Raw genomic sequence first — 18,419 nt, 5'->3', positions numbered from 1 at the left:
GCCATAAAACTTATTTTGTATCTTCATGCCCTCAGTTTGGAGCCAAGAAAAGCGCTTCTCTGGTTTCCACTGTGCCTTCTCACAGGTAGCTAAGAGCTCACCGAGGAGGAGGATCAAAGGCACCCTGCAGGGGGACCCTGCTGGCCCAGGCTCCGCAGGGGTCTCCTCCCCCTCCCGGGCCTGGGGAAGCCCCGGGTCCGCCCCTCCCCTCCAGCCCCAGGCGGTACAGAGCGGGATGGGCTGCAGCGGCAGCAGGAAGGTGGTCCCTGAGCCTCCCGAACCGCCTGCGCTTGGCCAAGGCCAGGCGGGTCCCGGACCCGAGGCAGCAGCGCAGGCGGCCAGGAGCATGCAGGTGGCTCACTTCCGAGCCAGGTTCCACGCGCGCGTCCTCGCCAGGTAAAGCGGGAAGCGTGAGGAGGGAGTGGCCCAGGGCTGAGGGGAGACAGAAACCTCGGACGAAGCCTGTCTTATGGCCGCTCTAGTGTACCTGTATTTTGCAAGAAGTGACTTTCAGGTTATAGGCCTGGATGTCCCCTAAATCCTTTTCCTGCCTCTTTGAGATTATCAATCTACACCTGAAGAGCCTAACTGTTAGAATCAATCAACAAACACCCAGGCCCAATGGCTCCTGGGCACCAGCACCTTTTGAGTTTCTGCTCTGGCCTCATCTCAAAGACCTCTTGACCTCAGTTGCTATAGACTGTGATCCAGGCTGCCATGCTGTTTCCAGTAACCATCCGTTGTAATTGCCCTTTGGCATCTCTGAGCAAGGATGTGAGGAAACCAGCAAGCGGAGCCCCAAGAAGTGAGTGTACATGACTGTGTGTCTGTATGCATGTGCATTTGTGGTCTCTGTGTGTGTGTGTGTGTGTGTGTTGTCATCACTGTTTGGGACTGTGTCCTGTCCCATTTGCTTTGCAGGAATCCACTACCAAATTGTAAAGTGGGATTGTAGTTAGTGGAATCTGGGCATTTAAGTCTTCCGGACCTGAGGTCCACTTCCATAACTTCTGTCATGTGCTATTTGAAGTATTCCTTAGTCTTTCTTTTTCCTCAGTGCCAGCCTCTGTAAAATGGGAATAGTATACCTACTCCATTGTGAGCATAATTAAAGAAATAAGTGTAAACTGCTTTCATTAAATACTAGTGCAGTGCTTATTTCTGTCTTTGTGGAGCATAAGACCTAGCTGGCCCTCCGTGGACCGTGAGGAAAGACAGCAGATGGGTTGGCCTGAGAAGTGATTCCTCAGTGTGTGCCTGTTAGACTCTGCAGTGACTGGGGGGACACAGTGATGGACGGCCCACCTGGCTTCTCAGACACTTCTAGTCTCAGAATTATGTGGTTACTTTACCGCAGTGCTCTGTCCGTTTCCTGCCTTTCTAGAAAATTTGAAGACCAGGGATGACTGGAGGATTAGTCCAGTAGCTGCTAAGCTTCAGAAGGGCAAAACTGGTCAATTTGACTGAATCGGAATCTAAGTGGACACAGGATCTTATCAAGGCCTACTTGGCCAAACGGCAGCCCCGGTTATCTGTAGTGAGAGGGAGGATGCTACTCTGGCCTTGTCTTTATGCACCTGTGTAACTCCCACCTCAGGATACTCCAAGTTTCCTGGCATGCAAAGGTCTGTCAACATTTTAAGGGCTTCAGAGCTCCTCTAACTCATGAAGAGTTGAACTGCAGGAGATAAGTGATTAAGTGATAAGTTAGAGATGGACTTGGGCCTTAGAATACAGGTATCTTTGCCTCCTTTTGTGATTCCATTTATAACTCTTATAAAGTAAGAATGTTAGAATTCAAATCTGACTGTATTCTCTTTCTTTGAGGGAGTTTATTGCAGTTGCTTCCTGGTTTCATTTAAAAAAACTTATGTTCAAAATCCCCTGTTTACAGCGGTAGCAGCTGAAGTTAAAGTACTATCTGCAGTTTATGCAATCCCTGGAACGATGCGAATCACACCACCTACAAACTGACTGACTTGAAGTTTGCTATGTGGGAGGCAGGGAGGGACTAGCGGAAGTAGAGGAACTGGAGAGAACTTGTAAATGCCTTCTCCATGCTTGATGCCACCCCTGCTTAATGTTTTTAGAATGTGTGTGATGACTCATAATAATACGTACTCAGGGACTGATTCTTTCATTCAACACTTACTGCGCCTCTTCTGTGCTGTAACACCACACAAGGTCAGAGTCACAGATGGTCAGCATCCTTGGCCTGCAGGGACTCGAGCGGAAGGCTGCAGTGACAGGAAATTGGTAGGGCACATGACCTCAGGATATTAATATCAGACTATTTGTTTCCTTTACTGTAAATCTTGGCTTGAAGTTTACTGCTTCTTCCAAATGTCATATGACCAGCATTTTCTTCCAAATATTTTTATATGAAAGTCTACTTAACAGTATTGCAAAAAAGCTCCTTTTCTTTGAGTAAAAGAGTACAGTTCTACAAAAATGGTAATTTGTTTGACAGCTGATGATGGATTTCATGAACAAGTGAATTTGCTTGCAGTTCTGAGGGACTAGCGATAAATTAGTGTTTGCAAAGTGCTTCCATCCATATTAGAGAAAATGTAAAACTTAGTTGGTCTGAAAAGCAGTAAGATTTGAAATGACTGTGATTATCTTCCAAATCACACTGGGCGTGCACAGAAATGAAAAAGCAGAGTTGGACAGGAAAGAGGAGAAAGAATCTATTTAAGATTGCTAAATTGCTATCTGTTTTGATAAGGTAATTGGCCAGAAAATTAAACGCTCTGGGTAGAACAAAGTTGTTTTCTGTAAGCTCGTACAGCCAAATGTCATTTTTATTCAGTAAGTACAGGAATATAAGGATAAATAGCCAATAATTAGCCAAAAAGTAATAGCCAAAAATAGCCAAAAATTAAAACTATAGAAAGAATAAATGTAACAAAAAGAAACAAGGCTTTTTAATGCACATTAATATTTGTATATGAAACTTCATTGCTGAGTATGTGATTTATAGAATTACCTTCTTCCTAAATGCCCTTTGAGTCAATTTAATCCTTTAGCATTCTTCTTTGGAAGACATTTTTGTAAACAGTGAAGAACACTAAATTATGGAGCAAATAAGGAAATCTGGTTTCTAATACTGAATATAATTTATCCTTGATGTTTGGATTAGTTTTTCTTTTTCCTGGTACTGGGAATCAGACTCAGGACCTTGCACTTGCCAGGCAGTCACTTGTGCCACTGAGCTAAATACCCAGCCCTCTGAGTATGATTTAAACAACAAATTTACTAATGTGTTTTTTAAAATTTTTCATCTGTACAATGATGCTTCAAATTAAATCATCCTTCAATATTGTTTCCAGCATAGAATAAAGATTTTAATTCTAGAACTTTCTCAACATTTCAGGAAAGGTAGAGGACTAAACTTGATAGGAATCTTAACTTTAAGTAGAAGTTTACACAGAAATTCAAGTTCAGCTTTTAGCTTTGAAATCTGAACTCATTTCCCAGCCTTTTTGTATGATAATAAGTTTATATTTTATTGATCTACACCTGATGTTAGAATTCTTTGGTTGATTACATTTTGCAAATGCAAGAGGGTAGGGCCAGTAGGCGAGATCTAACATTATTCCTACCAGATTTCTAAAACCTCCTGTGACCACAGCATAGCCAGGTTGACTTTCTGTAACAAGAGCTACCATGGATGAAGGGTTCTGGGACTAAGTTCACATCAGGAAGCCCCAAGGAACATTCTCATGTGTACCCCAAGATTGTACTCTTCCTCTTTTCAGAAGCTATAATGGGAGTTAAGTTTCATTTTTAATCTGTCCATCTGCTTTGGTTGATACTATTGAAGCATACTGCAGACAGTTGTTGGAGGAAGGAAAGAAAAATGTAGAGGGAAGCCCTGAAATTCTTTAAGGAAATTGTAGTGAATTACTTTTGAAATGATTGGCTTTACATTCTATTGAGTCCAGCTATAATCTGTGGGAATTTGGGAAATTGCTTATTTGTATTTTTAGCTTTAATTTACTTACCTGAAAAATGAAGATGTTATATTATTTATCAAGATTTTTTAAGGATAAGATTTTGAGAAAAACTAACAGTCCTGGAACATAATAAATGTATCATACATGGTAGCTATTATTATTAACATTGTCTTCCTGCCAACTGATCACTTTCATTTACATCATTTGCTTGCATTTCAAAACAGGATTTGATGTGCCTTCAGCAATAAACACAAGCAATAGTAAGCAAGAAAACTGGTGGTGGTGGTGGGGAATATGAGGTTGGACTAGATGACGCAAAACAATAGACTTTGCTAATTTTGAGAATCATCACTTCAGAGGGTAACAGCTTTGATTTTTCTTCCCAACAGATATGACATCAAGGCTCTCATCGGGACAGGCAGTTTCAGCAAGGTTGTCAGGGTGGAACAGAAGACCACCAAGAAACCATTTGCAATAAAAGTGATGGAAACGAGACAGAGAGAAGGCCGAGAAGCTTGCGAGGCTGAGCTCCGTGTCCTCAGGCGGGTTAGCCACCCTTATATTGTGCAGCTCATGGAGATCTTTGAGGCCCAGGACCGAGTTTACCTGGTGATGGAGCTGGCGACCGGTGGGGAGCTCCTAGAGAGACTCATTGCTCAGGGAACCTTTACGGAGCGGGATGCTGTCAGAATCCTTGGCATGGTTGCTGAAGGGATTAGGTATTTGCATACTCTGCGAATCACACACAGGGACCTAAGGCCTGAAAATCTCTTATACTATCATCCAGGCGCTGAGTCTAAAATTTTAATCACAGATTTTGGGTTTGCCCACTCTGGGAACAAAAGTGGTGACTGGATGATAAGAACGCTGTGTGGGACCCCAGAGTACATGGCTCCTGAAATTTTGCTAAGGAAACCTTATACCAGTGCTGTGGACATGTGGGCTCTGGGTGTAATCACCTATGTTTTACTTAGTGGATCTCTGCCTTTTGATGATGAAAGCCATACAGAGCTTTACAGGAAGATTCTGAAAGGCAAATATACTTACACAGGCGAGGTAAGAGATTGCTATTTCTTGCCTTGTTGGTATAGAATAGTTTCTGTATCTTGGCATCGTTTGATATTTAGGGATGGATGATTTTTATTGTGGAGAGAGGGACTGTGCTGTGCACTGTAGGATTCTGAGCAAAATCCCCAACTTCTATCCATAGATGCCTCTAACGTGGCCTCCTCAGTTGTGAAACCCAAAGATAACACTGGCCGATGTCCCTTGTTGAACAAAATTGCTCCTGGTTGAGAGCCATTGGTTTCAAGGAGGCAGAGACCTTTCTTGAGTACTGAGCTGTGTGTGGGTAGCACTTGACATTGGTGACCGTGGAGATCAGTGAGTTGGTGTAAGTCAGCATGCAGAGCCTGAGCTGGCTGACGCATGTGTGCTCAAAAACTCAACATGGTGCTCCGGTGTTTGGTGACAGATTTTCCGCCTCAGATCTGGACCATCAAAGCCCTTTTTACAAAGCAGTGTTTTTTCAGTGATGTGTTTAACCTCACAACTTGTGTAAAATAGTCATTGTTTAAAGTTGGAACTCCCAGTGCTCATGAATGTGTGAAGCTTTTTGTTGTTTTTGGATAGGGAAGGGAAGTTGCCAAAGCTTTGTAGAGGAAGCCCAACCAAGTATGAATCTCATTTTTTGTAGGGCAAATGAACAAATTTAATTTCTCATAAAACTGTTGATAGTTTGATTATACCTACTTACAAGGTAGCATGTATGTTTGCTGTACTTTCTTGAACAAAATCAAAATGAATTAACAAATTAAAGAGTAGCATTTTCATCCTCTGAAAGAAATTTAGTACCTTATTGTACATGTCTGTGTTTTAAAAACTGATACAAATTAATAAATGAGAACTAAAATTTATAAAGGGAGGCAGGAAAAGCTGAGAAGAATTCAGACAATGCCATGCCATTGCTTATTAAAATTTAAATCATGTACAATCTCATTAATAACCAAAGAAATGCAAAAGAAAACAAAAATACTTTTTGTGATCTTTCAAACTGATAAAGATAATACCCAAGGTTATTGCTTCTAGAAGAGAAAAGAGATTATCCTGCTCATTCACAGAAGGCAGATTGTCCCAAGTTTCCTGGAAAGAGCTTGACAGTGTGCATCTAGAGCTATAAACAATTTATGTATTTGCTTGGCAGCGCTGCTTCTAAGAACTGAAGAAGGTAATCTCAGATGCAACAAAGGTTTCAGTGTAAGGATGCCCTTTGAACTCTAAAACAATGTTTGAATAAATTATCAGACATTCATATGATAGGACATGATGGTCCCTAAGTTACACACATTATAAGGATATTGAAAAATGTTCACAATAAACGGTCAAGTGGAGAAAATGCAGTCTGTACTATAACTTGTGCGTATAGTATCACCATGTTCATGTGGGAAAATGTACACCTAGGAAAAAGGTTAGGAGAAAATGTAATAAAATGTTAACAGACCCTATATCCTGAGTTGGGGATTATGGATCATTTTGGGTTTTTTTTTTGTTCTATTTTGAATTTAAGTATATTTTTGTGTTGGTCTTGTTTTCACAAAACGCATTTCTATTGTGGTTGTCTATCGTTGTGTAACAAACCACATCAAAGCCCAGTGGCGTAAACCAATAACATGATTTGTAATTCTGTGGGCTGATGAGGCTTTGCTTGTTGACTTCCTCCTACATGACATAGGATGGGAATGTGGTCTTCCGACACTTGACTAGGATGCAGTGCCAATGCATCACTAAGGACCACTCAAATGTGTGACATGGCTGGAAAGTTGGTGGGGATGGCTGGAAAGTTGGGTTTGACTAGGTCACGGGGACCACATACCTCTTCCTTTTCATCTTCTGTGAGTTGCAGGATCCCTTTTTCTCCATGAGGCTTCTCTTGCAGGGCAGCCAGACTTCCTACATGGCATTTCAGGGCTCCTAAAATGGAATATTCTAAGAGAAAGTGAGCGAATGTGGACAGTTATCTTGACCCAGTACCACTTCTGCCTCAGTCAGTCGTAGAGTGTGATTACCTTGGCATGGTCCACCATGGTCTGTTTGTGGACTAGGTAGCGGTTAGTTTCTCTAACATGAAAAAATGAACATATTTTGTTCAAAAGTTTAATTTGGAAGGATTCTAGACGGTTGCACAGAAGCAACCTTGAGAAGCTGACTGATGTGCTCATCATTTGCTCTGGGTAGGTAGGTGGCTCAGGAAACAGGTAAAGAAGCCAGGGTGGGAGAATTGTAGGCAGAGGGATGAGGAGGCACAGACCACAGTGGGTCAGTCTCAGGCTGCAGAGCAGTTATTTCCTAACAGTGTTCAGAGGCAGAGAGCTGGGTTTCCACTCTCACACATATCCATCGGTGGGATCATTGGTGGTAGGAAATCTCCAGCTTTTAGGATCAAGGCAAAGTGAAAAAGAAGGTGCTGAGCTTTAGAAGTTAAGCATTTAATGGAAAAATATGATCATACCTCTAGAAAATAGGCGCCAGAGGCTGACATAGAGAACTGAAACTTTCTCTGCTGTAGGAGTCCAAGGGCCCCACAGCACCCTGTGCTTCTTGGGGACATGCCTGTCTATAGCTTGAGAGTACTAACAACACATACTGTGTACTGGGAGTGTGACATTATCACACATTATTGGAAATATATTCTCTTGATATTCTTCCCTGTGTTTGTGAGGCACACATGTCTGTCATATTAACTGTCATAGTCACATCTTTTCATATTATCATATTTCATATTATCATATTTCATATCATAAAACATTTTAGCTTAGGTTGCCATATCAAAGTATCACAGGCTGGGTAGCATAAGCAACAGAAACTTATTTCTCACAGTTTTGGAAAGCTGAAGAGTCCAAGATCAGTAGGTTTTATTCTGAGGCCTTTTCTCTTGGCTTGTAGCATGAATGAGCCTCTCTTCTGAAAAAGCATTAATCCAGCTGGGCGTGATGACACATGCCCAGAATTACAGTACTCTGGGAGGCTGATGCAAAAGACACAGACACAAGTTCAAACCCAACCTGGCAACTCAGTGAAATACTATTTCAAAATAAAATTTAAAAAGGCAAGATGTGTAGCATCCAGGGTAAAGGTGCTGGGTTTAGTCTGTAGTACCACAAAAACAATGAACAAATGAATGAATGAATGAGCACTGATCTTATCAGGTGATAGCTTCACCTTTAGCTTAAGTTTACTCTTTTAACTTTCTTTATTCCCTTTGCAGCCACTTCTTCACATAAAACCACACTGGGAATTAGGGCTTCAATATGTGAATTTTGGATATCCAACAACATTCAATTCATAGAGATATAGGAAAGCTATAGCTCCTTTCCTATTAGATGTCAAATGTGCTGAGTTTGTAGTCTCACAACATTAGGGAATGAAGCTGTGAACCAAAGGAGGAAGTTAGAAGAGTTTGGATGGATATAGGTGAACAAGGGTAGCTCCTAGATTTCCAGGAGAGGTCCTGAATGGGTCATCACTGAGGTCCTTTGTCAAGGATACAGCAAAATCATTGCGGGTTGACATAGGTCAGACTACCGTCAACTTATAGGATTACAAGTGTAGTCACTTAGCTAATGTTGATCAGCAGAAAAATGAGTCCCATAACAAGGATACGTGGAAAGAACAAAGGCATTTGGGGAAGGAAGCTAGTATGGGTTCAGATATTCTGGTCACCTACCTATGTGTCTGATGCTATTTGGGCCCACTGAATCAGGTGGTGCTAACTACAGCATAATCTCAAATTGATGTTTATCTTGAAGGTCTGGAATCTCCATCTGGAAGTCTGGCTCTTTTTAGATTTGCCTCCAGCCACAATTCTGATGTCTATAATTTTTGTTACCTTTTTTGAAGCCCCAGCCTCTCTTTGATTGTATATTTGTTTTATTCAACTTAGTTGCTTATATGAATAACATTGAGGAATTGTATACTGAGAGACTTGGAAAATTATATTATCGTTTATTTCTGTTGTCATATTATTATATACTTAGAACTTACCGACAAGCCTAGTAATTTCAAATTTGTTTAAGTATTAGAGCTACTATCGATTCTGCAAGCACAGGTATGTTAGAAAAAATAACGGCCCCACCAAAGATGTCTATGCCCTAAGTCCCTGAGCCTGTGAACTCTGTCTGCCATGGCAGGAGTCTGCAGATATGATTAAATGAATGATTACATTAATGATTTTGTTAATCATAATAATATTAATGATTTTACTTAATTTTTTGGGGGGTCTGTTTTAAATGGGTTTCACTGTGTAGTTCAGGCTGGCCTTGAACTTAGTTTGTAGCCCAGGCTGGCCTTGAACTCAAAGCGATTCTCCTGCCTCAGGCTTTTGAGTGCTGGGATTACAGGTGTGCATCAACATGCCCGGCAAATTAATGGTCGTAAAAAGTACAGGTTACTCTAGATTGTGTGGGTGAATCAATTAATATGAGGTTCAAGGGTCTTTGCAGTAGGAAGACAAATCAAAGCTGGAGACCGGAGGTAGGACGATGGAGATAGATTAAAGTGATGTGCTTTGAAGACGGAAGGGGGAGCTGGGCCAGGGGTACATGTTGCAATCTCAGCACTCAGGAGCTTCAGACAGGAGGCTGTAAGTTCAGTGCCACCCTGGCAACTTGACTCAAGCTGCAAAAAATTTTAAAAAAAAAATTAGAGAAGGAACAAAGGCCTAGGGCTCAGTCCCTGGTACTCCCAAAAGAAGATGAAGGGAGTCATGAGGCAAGGAATTAGAGAAATCTCTAGAAGTTGGAAAAGAACAAGAGCTTCCAGAGGGAACATAGTTCTGGTGACTCCTTGATTTTATCCTATAAGAAGACTCTGTGTAGACTTCTGATGTGAGGAATGTAAAAGAATAAATTTGCATTTTTAAAAAAAATCCTTTCACTTACACAGAAATATCACATATGACCTGCTATAAGTATCTTTTCTAGAATTCAGGTGGAAAAAGTGAATTAAATAAGATAAACTCTTCCAGAGATCTATGAACTGTATCTTTGAACTGTATCTATGAAGAAGAGTGATATGCTTGACATAAATACAGAATTTTTTACTAAGTACCTGGCAGATACAGATTTTAACTCCAACCATACGTAAGTAAAACATTAACTACAATATTAATGTTTTGATGATCTCATATGAATTTTGGTGTGAAATATATTCTTTTTTCATTAAATCATCAGTGACATGTCATTTAAAACATTTTAAAAATTTTATATTAAAGATGATAAAGCAGAATAAAAGCAATCAAAATAAAAGGGATACAGGATTTCAAAACATTGCAAAATAACAATAGTTACCATAATGACCATAATGACCATAATGCAGCTCAGGGCACAGTATGGAGCAACACTGACTGGATTGTACAATCAGTTCTGCTGTTTACTAAATATGTAATTTTGGTCATCTTTTTAAACGTCACTGTATCTCTGTTTGTGCATTTATAAAATAATAGTAGTATCTCCCTAATAGGATTGTTGTAAAGACCAGACGCACTAATAAGATAGATAGATGTGTTTAGAGCAGTTGTATATGTTGGTCCATATACACTGGGTGCTATCTCTGTATTAGCTTTTCTTTTATTGTTACTTTTTCCATCTCCTGGCAGCACTGGTGATTGAACTTAGGGCCTTGCACACTCTAAACAAGCAGTCTATCACTATATCCTTGACCCTTTTTATTTTTAGGGTTTCATTACATTTCTCATTCTGGACTCAAATTTTCCAATCTCAGTCCCCAACTAGATAGGATTATAATCACACATCGTCCTGTTCAGCATTGTTACTATTAACACGGAAAAGTGAGGCTGAAAGTTTTAATATTGTTTAAGTAAGTTATTAGTTTTATGCTTTGAGCTTTTTAAAAACCAGTACAAACTTCATTTTTTGAGTGTACCATTTTTATCATTTAAATGGAATAGTGAAAAATGACTGATACTAGAATTTTAATACAAATAATAAATTATAAGCAATATCATAAGTTGGAAATCATACATTCTTTTTTGTACCAGGAATTGAACTCAGGATCTTGCCAAACAGAAGTTGTGTTGCTGAGCTATATCCCTGGCCCCATATATTCTTACCTAACTAAATTCCAGTGGATCACAGTAGTTTTGGGGCATAAAATAATTAGATAATAAAATAAATCTTATAACCATATCAGGCAAGGGATGAGGTAAAACACTGGTATATGGACATTGACAAAAAATAGTTCCCATCTGCTTAAACTCATATAAAAATTATTTTTTTATAGTTATAAAAAGAGACTGCACACTAATGTTAAGGAAGAAGAAAAATGCAACTTACAAGTTTTCCATTTATATAAACTTTTAACAAAAATTATTATTAAGTCACAAGTTTGCCATCAATAGAGATTTTTAACAAAAATTATGATTTCAGGGGATAAATGATATTTTGAGGACTTTTAAAACAGTAAACTACACTCGGTCCTTAATCCTTTTAAGCTACAAGAGTCAAGACATACATAAAATATAAAAGAACATTCTCTTAATTTCTTTTAATCCTCCCAAGGTAGTGCAGTGTGTAGTCCTTTTGCCAGTATTAACTTTCAGTTTTATATGGGAGAGTTATTGTGGTTTTGTATAGTTTAGTTAGTTTCTTTTGGAGAAGACAAATAGGCCAAGAACCACAATGAGGAAAAGAAGAAAGAAGGTAGAAAAAAAAGACCTGAATTATCCACAAATATTGTAATTTACTTACAAATAATTAATTGAATGATCTTTAGGTGAAGGAAAGCTCTACATTAATTTTCACTAGTTTACTATCTCTTAACCAAGAACAACTGCTAATTCTACTCCCACACCTCCCTTTCCTTCCCCCTCATTTGCTTATTATTATTATTATTACTAATTAGTATTATTATGACTTTGTGTGCTGAGGATTAAAACCAGGGCCTCTCATATGCTAGACAAATTCGCTGAACCACTTTATCCAGGCTTTTTTTTTTTCTTTTCTTTTTGGGGCACAGATTCACCATGGTAGTAATATACGGAATTGGTCAGAGAAGTACAAGGTAACTTTCCCATTGCATTTTTCTGGATGCCATCAGTGAATGTGTCCATGAAGGAATCAAGGAGGAAAGTATGAGGATTTAGTAGTAGCAAAAGCAATAGAGATGATTTGCATATCTTATACTCTGAAAACCAATTTTCTGTCCTTGATTTGATGAGATCCTAGGAACGATCTTGTGAAAATGATAGGAAGACCCTCCTTTCACAGAGGAGGAAACTGAGACCCCAAGGTTGTGGCACTGAGTGTGGATGGACAACCTGGCCAGGCGGACCTCAGTCCCAGGGCGCTTTCCCCACACTGAATTGGGCTTCCAAGGCAGTGTTGACCAAGACTGCTGGCAAAGGCTGTGCCAAGGGGAATTTTTAGGCAATGGGGGAGGGCGAGGCTGTGAGGAGAAATAATGAGAGCTCTGTTAACTTTGGAAGCTGAAGTGAGCACCCAGTGCTGTCTTCAGGTGACAGATGGTTCAGTGGGAACCCATGTGTGGTCTCCTAATAGCTTTTGCTCCTATAATATTATTAGCCAAAATTTTTGAGTATACACAGTTTTTGCTCATTTGTAGAATAAGTACATGCATACACAAAAGTTTCTTTACTTTGTTAAACACAGACAAAAGTAAATTTGGGTTAAGTAGATAAAAATAAAATAGAAGCTCTTTTCCTTTCCATATGTGCCTTTCTCTAATATGTTATGTGAAAGTGACTCATAGGTACTCTCTGATTGTTCTTTAAGGCTCAAGAATTCTGTAATTTATAGCTCATGTTTGAATAATAAGCTTTGGCTGAAGAACTTTTTCCCAGCACACCAGTTACATTATTTTCTAAAACTGCATTTTAATGTACATTCACTTGGAGTCATTTAATGAATTCCCCATAAACCTGGCTGTAAGTATTTTATTCTCTTACCAGATAGATTCAGCCGCTGGTCTTAAATACTCCGCTGGAGACCTCTAATTCAACCTTCATTTAAGCAGTCATGGGCCCACGTGTGTGTGGGTCCAGGGCCAAGGAGATGTCACCAACATCAGAGGGTTTGCCTTTATATCAAGCCCATACGTGCTTAGTCTCTACTTGCGAGTTTGTATTTTACTTTTTCCACGTTTGAGTATTTGACAGACATGTTCATTTATTTTATAACACTTGGGGATAAATATTCTTCGTATGTCATTTACTTAAATAAACTGAAGGCAAAAAAAAAAAAGAAAGAAAAAAAGAAAAAAAGACTAACCTTTTAACTTACTGGTTTCTTGTTCAAGTTCTAGATTGACAGATGCTTAGATATTGGAGTATGTGACATGTATGCGTGGAGTTTGATTTTTTTTTCCTTACACAAGGGCAAAGACAAAAGATTGTCAAGACTCTCTTGTTGTGTCCTACACACAGAATTTTAAAGAACATAGGTACCCACAGATTGTGTTTTAGATATAAAAAATGTACTGCCAATTTTCTCAGTGTTTCTCCTTTTCAGGGGAATAGAAAATCTTAGGACTTTTCTTCTAGGTTGTGTTATGTGTTGTTTGTGGAAACTTTTTTTTTGCTTCCTTGAGATCAAACCCAGAGCCTTGAGTGTGTTAGGCAAGTGTCCATCACTGAGCTACTTCCTCAGCTCTGTGTGTCAGGGCAGCCTAATCGCCAAGGCCTTGGGAGCATGTCTGCTTTTGAATAAATAGTGTTGACATTTACCTTTTTGTTGGTTGTGCTTAGTCACGGGCCTTGAACTCAGGGCCTCATGCATGCAAAATTGAAGTATGAAGCAACAGCACTTTTTTGTCCCCATCTTTGCAATTGCCACTGTGAATTACTCCAGAGTCTGGGCACGTGCCATAAATATTGAAAGAGCGAGCTGCCGGAACATCAAACAGCTAGTTGTACATATTGCTGTGGGTCATAGCTCTGCCGTTTGCTGAATCCCATTTGTATCAGCTCTTTGAGACTCAGAGGCCCTGTGCGTTGGAAGAAAGGCGCTGCAGGGGGATCCTCTGCTGAATTGCCTTTTACATTCTTCCCTTTCCCCTTCCAGCTGTGGAGATGGCGGCATCCTGGGTCCTGAACAAGCTTTCAAAGGGAGAGAAAAGTTGATGATTCCTCAGTCCAGTCTGCTTTCCACTCTACTTAATCCTAGGAGTCACAGGGACTTTGAAGGATGACCAGTGTGGGGAAAGATGCCACTAGCCTGATGTAGTCCATCAAAAGCAGCTGCAGTGCCCAGTCCAGCTCCTGTAATTGGGATTGTTAGTGAGAATCTCAGTAACTGTAGCACACTGGACAGATACGGGGAAGGAATTCCCCATTCATTGGTCAGAGAGTTGAAAGAGAATTTCCATGTTTTTCTTTTGCTAAAGAGGTCTTTTTTCTTCTCCCAAAAATGAATTTTCAGATTTGCTGTATATTATAATAACACAGTATTGGTAGGCACTGCTTTATTGTGAATATGAATCTCTCTGTGTGTTTTATTTTCTATAATCTTATTTATTTATGTTTCTTCTTAGCCTTGGCCAAGTATTTCCCACTTGGCGAAGGACTTTATAGACAGACTGCTGATTCTGGAGGCTAGTCATCGAATGTCAGCTGGTCAGGCCCTGGATCATCCCTGGGTGATCTCCATGGCTGCAGGAGCTTCAATGAAGAATCTCCAGAGAGTCATTTCCAGGAACCTCAAGCGAAGGGTGTCTCTCCACTCTCACAGTCCTGGATCTGCTCAGTCTTCTAAGTCGTGTTATTCTCACAAGTCAAAACACATGTGGAGCAAAAGAAGCTTAAAGACAGCAGAGACTTCTCAGTCTGCACTTTTGTAAGCAGACGGCTTCTAGAATTATTTTATCCAATTGTAAGCCTGATCTACCAACCTTACTAACAGCATTGGGTCAAGAGGGACAGTTTCATCATGATCAGGGCAGCCTAATCGCCGAGGCCTTGGGAGCATGTCTGCTTCTGAATAAATAGTGTTGACATTTACCTTTTTGTTGGTTGTGTTTAGTCACGGGCCTTGAACTCAGGGCCTCATGCATGCTAAAGGAGCATCTAGTACTGAGCTACCCCTTAGCCCTTTCTGTTTTATTTTTGAGACAGAATTGCAACCCAGGCTGGCCTCAAATTTGTAGTCTTTGTACCTCAGCCTTCTTGTATCTGGGATTACATGCATGCATCACTGTGTCTGGATTTATTTTTAACATGTTTTGGCCTTTTGTTTTTCCTGTCCCTGTATTTATTGCCCAAAATTATACTGCTGCAAGAAATTAAAAGTGTAGTAAATACTATGTATGTTTAGATCATTGGAAACAGTGGATGTAGAAAATCTCTTAAGTTTTGAATGGACTAAATAAAACATGGTGCTTTAAGAATAAGAGGTGAGGGGCTAGGGATATAGCTTAGTAACACTTGCCTGCCTGGCAAGTGTGAGGTCCTGAGTTCAATTCCTGATATCTCCCCCCAAGTGAGTAAGAGATGAATACTTGAAGTCATGATGAATTAGAGACATAGTGGGTATAGTTAAACATGGGGAATAAATTTATTTATCTTAAGGTTATTGCTTTTTATTTAAGACCCAGCATATGGCATGAACTAGAAGACACTCAAAACAGTTACCATAATCTATGAGCTGCACATTTAATTTGCAAATGTTTATGGAAAATTGTTACTTATAGGGCATATCTTAAGAATGATACACATGATACAATTTTTCTCCAGTAGAAACACTTTACATGGGACATTACTTATTGAAAAAGTTTTAAAAATTAGACAATAATCATTTTTTTCTTATGTTAGTATTCATCATTCACTAGAGTTTATGAAAGAAATGTGATCATTTTACTTCTTTTTGCTATGTCACCTCTTTTTAATCAGCACAATTCTTCTAGAATTATTTAATCAAATACTTTGATGACTGTATATACCTACTTTGAAATAAATACAGTGAATTAAAAGAGGTAAATTCCAAAACCCAGTTCCTCAAGCAAGATACTGATCTCAATCCCTAGTATTTCAAAGGCCATTCCATATAAATTTTTTTGGAAAAATCATTTCACAATTAAATCATGATTTGGGCTTCTCTTAAGGCCTAGTGTCTTGCCATGTGAGCCGGCTCTGGCATGTGGAAACCACCCCATGTGCCTCTGGTCTCCATTGTGGCCTCAACGGTCCTGTGATGCCGTGGTGCTTCAGGGCAAAGATACCTCAGCTGAAGACATTCTGGTTCCTTGAGAAGCAAGTAGTAATAAAGGTTTCACCTGGGGGAAGGACAAACTTCTTATTAACCTGTCATCTCTCACACCGTCCTCATCAACATAAAACCCTCATTAGTTTAAAATCACTGTTGCTTCTTGAGTCATCCAAAGTCATCCTCACAGCTGCCCTCTGAAGCCATCTGATAATCCCCTCACCATGTTCTTCAGTGTAAACGTGATCAATAAACACCGAGACGCTGGCTGCCTCATGGCCTTTTTGTTCCTCCTGAACAGCTGGCCATCCCACATCCCCATTGCGTCGCCATTTTGTCTCTTGCTCTTTTTTTTTTTTTGCTATGCATTGTGTAACATCTTGCAGGAGATTGGGGTCCCCTGCAGGGGTCCCTGATACTAACACAGTAAATTTTATGAAGAGTGAGGTATTATTATATCTGTGGATCACATGTGGATCACTATGGATAATTATAGTAAATAAATGATTTGTGTATTTATATTGCTTAATTTATTTTAAAAATACAATAACATTGCTAGCATGACATTTTCTGTAACAATAAAATCACTCTGAATTTTTATTTTTTCTTTTATAGGCTGTATATATGCAGTAGCTATCTATATAATACATAAAGATGAATATATATTACTTTTTAAATTGCAATGCTGCATCATATATGACAGATATGGATTGCTTTCTTTAAAACACTTCCAAATTCTTAAGAAAAATAATACCAAATGGGAAATATTTTAACAGGTGGCTCATTAATGTGTAACATTAGAATGCTCAGTTTCACTCATAATTAGTAAAATGGAGATTAAAACAACAAAGAGGTAGTATTTTTTCACTTATCAGATTGAAACTATTTCCAATGGGACAAAGTATGCAGGCCAGCAGATATCTGTGTACTTTGCTTAAAGTGGAAGACAGAGTGGCAGCAAATATCTATTCAAATTAGAAATGCCTTGACTTTGACCTAGTAGTGGCATTTCTAGAAATTTGTCCTCCACATCTTAAGAAAGTGTACATATGCAAAAACACATAAAGCATTGTTATTTATATAAACACGGATCATGTTACTGCCTTGCAATAGGGCAGCTCAGCATATTACATTAAGCACAGAGTGACGATTTGCATAGTCATTGGAAATCACTTGGCAGGTCTACATATTATGCTGTATGTTATTTATAGTATGTGAAAAAGCAAGATGCAAAGGATTATTGCAGTATACTTTTCTTGTGTATGAAAAAGAATAGGTTCAGAAGCTTGAAAGATTGGCAAGAACTTGAGAAACTGATTATTTCTGGGGACAAATAGAAAGTTTTGAATGAGAGGGAATGGTTTACTTTTCATTTTATACTTATTTCTACTTTGAAAAACTTTTTAATTGGTGTATTTGTTTTAAGCCTAAAGTCCAAGGGAAATCCAACTAAAAATGTAAATGATAGGGGAAGCAACTATAAAGAGAGAAGCCAGAATCAGCAGCCCTATAAGTATTCTCTTTCTCTGGTGTTTTTTGGTACCAGGAATTGAACTCACAACCTTGCATTTGCTAGGCAGGTGCTTGTGCCACTGAGCTAAATCCCCAGTCCCTAAGAATTGAGGACTGAATAATCTGATGTAAAAATCAATTCTTATTAATTAATTGAATAGATTATATATTTGCCATTTGAAATTTTCAGAATTAAAAATAAAAATTTATAAACAAGTTTCTACAAAGATATTTGATATTGGGCCTCTAAAAAAATCCAAATATAAGGCAAATGTTGTAACTCCCAACATGCTAGATGTCTGATATGCTGAATTAGTTTCCCAAAATTGAGTAAATTTTAAGGAACAATGGAGATTAAGAGTTGGATATATTTATGGAGTGAAAGATAGTTTCTGTCTAAGAGAGACAGAAAGGGACCTGGAAAGTGAACCCACTTCCCAAAGGAAGTTTGCAAAATCACAAAGTGGGTATCAAATCATGAGGTGGGTGCAAGGTGGGACAAATCTATGCTCAACCAATATGACTACAGGTAATAGAGTTGCTAGGTAACAAGAATCCAATGGGGAGGCAAGTCTCATCACAAGATGGGAATAACGTGGGACGGAACTATGATCAACCAATGTGATTACAAATATATTCACTGAGCAATATGGATCCAGTGCAGAAGCCAGTGGCACAGCAAGTGTGCATGGAAAGAACAAGGACCTTTCTTGGAAGA

General features: G+C 39.1%; 1 protein-coding gene across 1 annotated transcript; it reads left to right on the top strand.

Moving 5' to 3' along the window:
- The first annotated feature begins 235 nt into the window (after window positions 1–235).
- Pskh2 (protein serine kinase H2) lies at window positions 236–15,229 on the top strand. The gene is made up of 3 exons (XM_003479894.2): window positions 236–396; window positions 4,349–5,015; window positions 14,523–15,229. The coding sequence occupies exons 1-3, from the start codon at window positions 236–238 to the stop codon at window positions 14,826–14,828; spliced, it is 1,134 nt and encodes a 377-aa protein (XP_003479942.1). The 3' UTR covers window positions 14,829–15,229.
- The last annotated feature ends 3,190 nt before the right edge of the window (window positions 15,230–18,419 follow it).

The sequence above is a fragment of the Cavia porcellus genome, unplaced genomic scaffold (genome assembly GCF_034190915.1).
Source record: "Cavia porcellus strain 051 isolate PalLab524CR breed Dunkin Hartley unplaced genomic scaffold, mCavPor4.1 scaffold_10, whole genome shotgun sequence".
NCBI classification, from domain to species: domain Eukaryota; kingdom Metazoa; phylum Chordata; class Mammalia; order Rodentia; family Caviidae; genus Cavia; species Cavia porcellus.
The sequence above is the reverse complement of the archived record's forward strand: the minus strand, read 5'-3'. Positions and strand labels throughout refer to the sequence as shown.

Coding starts and splice junctions, on each gene's coding strand:
- Pskh2 (XM_003479894.2), top strand. CDS start 236: ATGGGCTGCAGCGGCAGCAGGAAGGTGGTCCCTGAGCCTCCCGAACCG. Junction 397..4,348: donor CACGCGCGCGTCCTCGCCAG/GTAAAGCGGGAA, acceptor TCTTCCCAACAG/ATATGACATCAAGGCTCTCA. Junction 5,016..14,522: donor AATATACTTACACAGGCGAG/GTAAGAGATTGC, acceptor GTTTCTTCTTAG/CCTTGGCCAAGTATTTCCCA.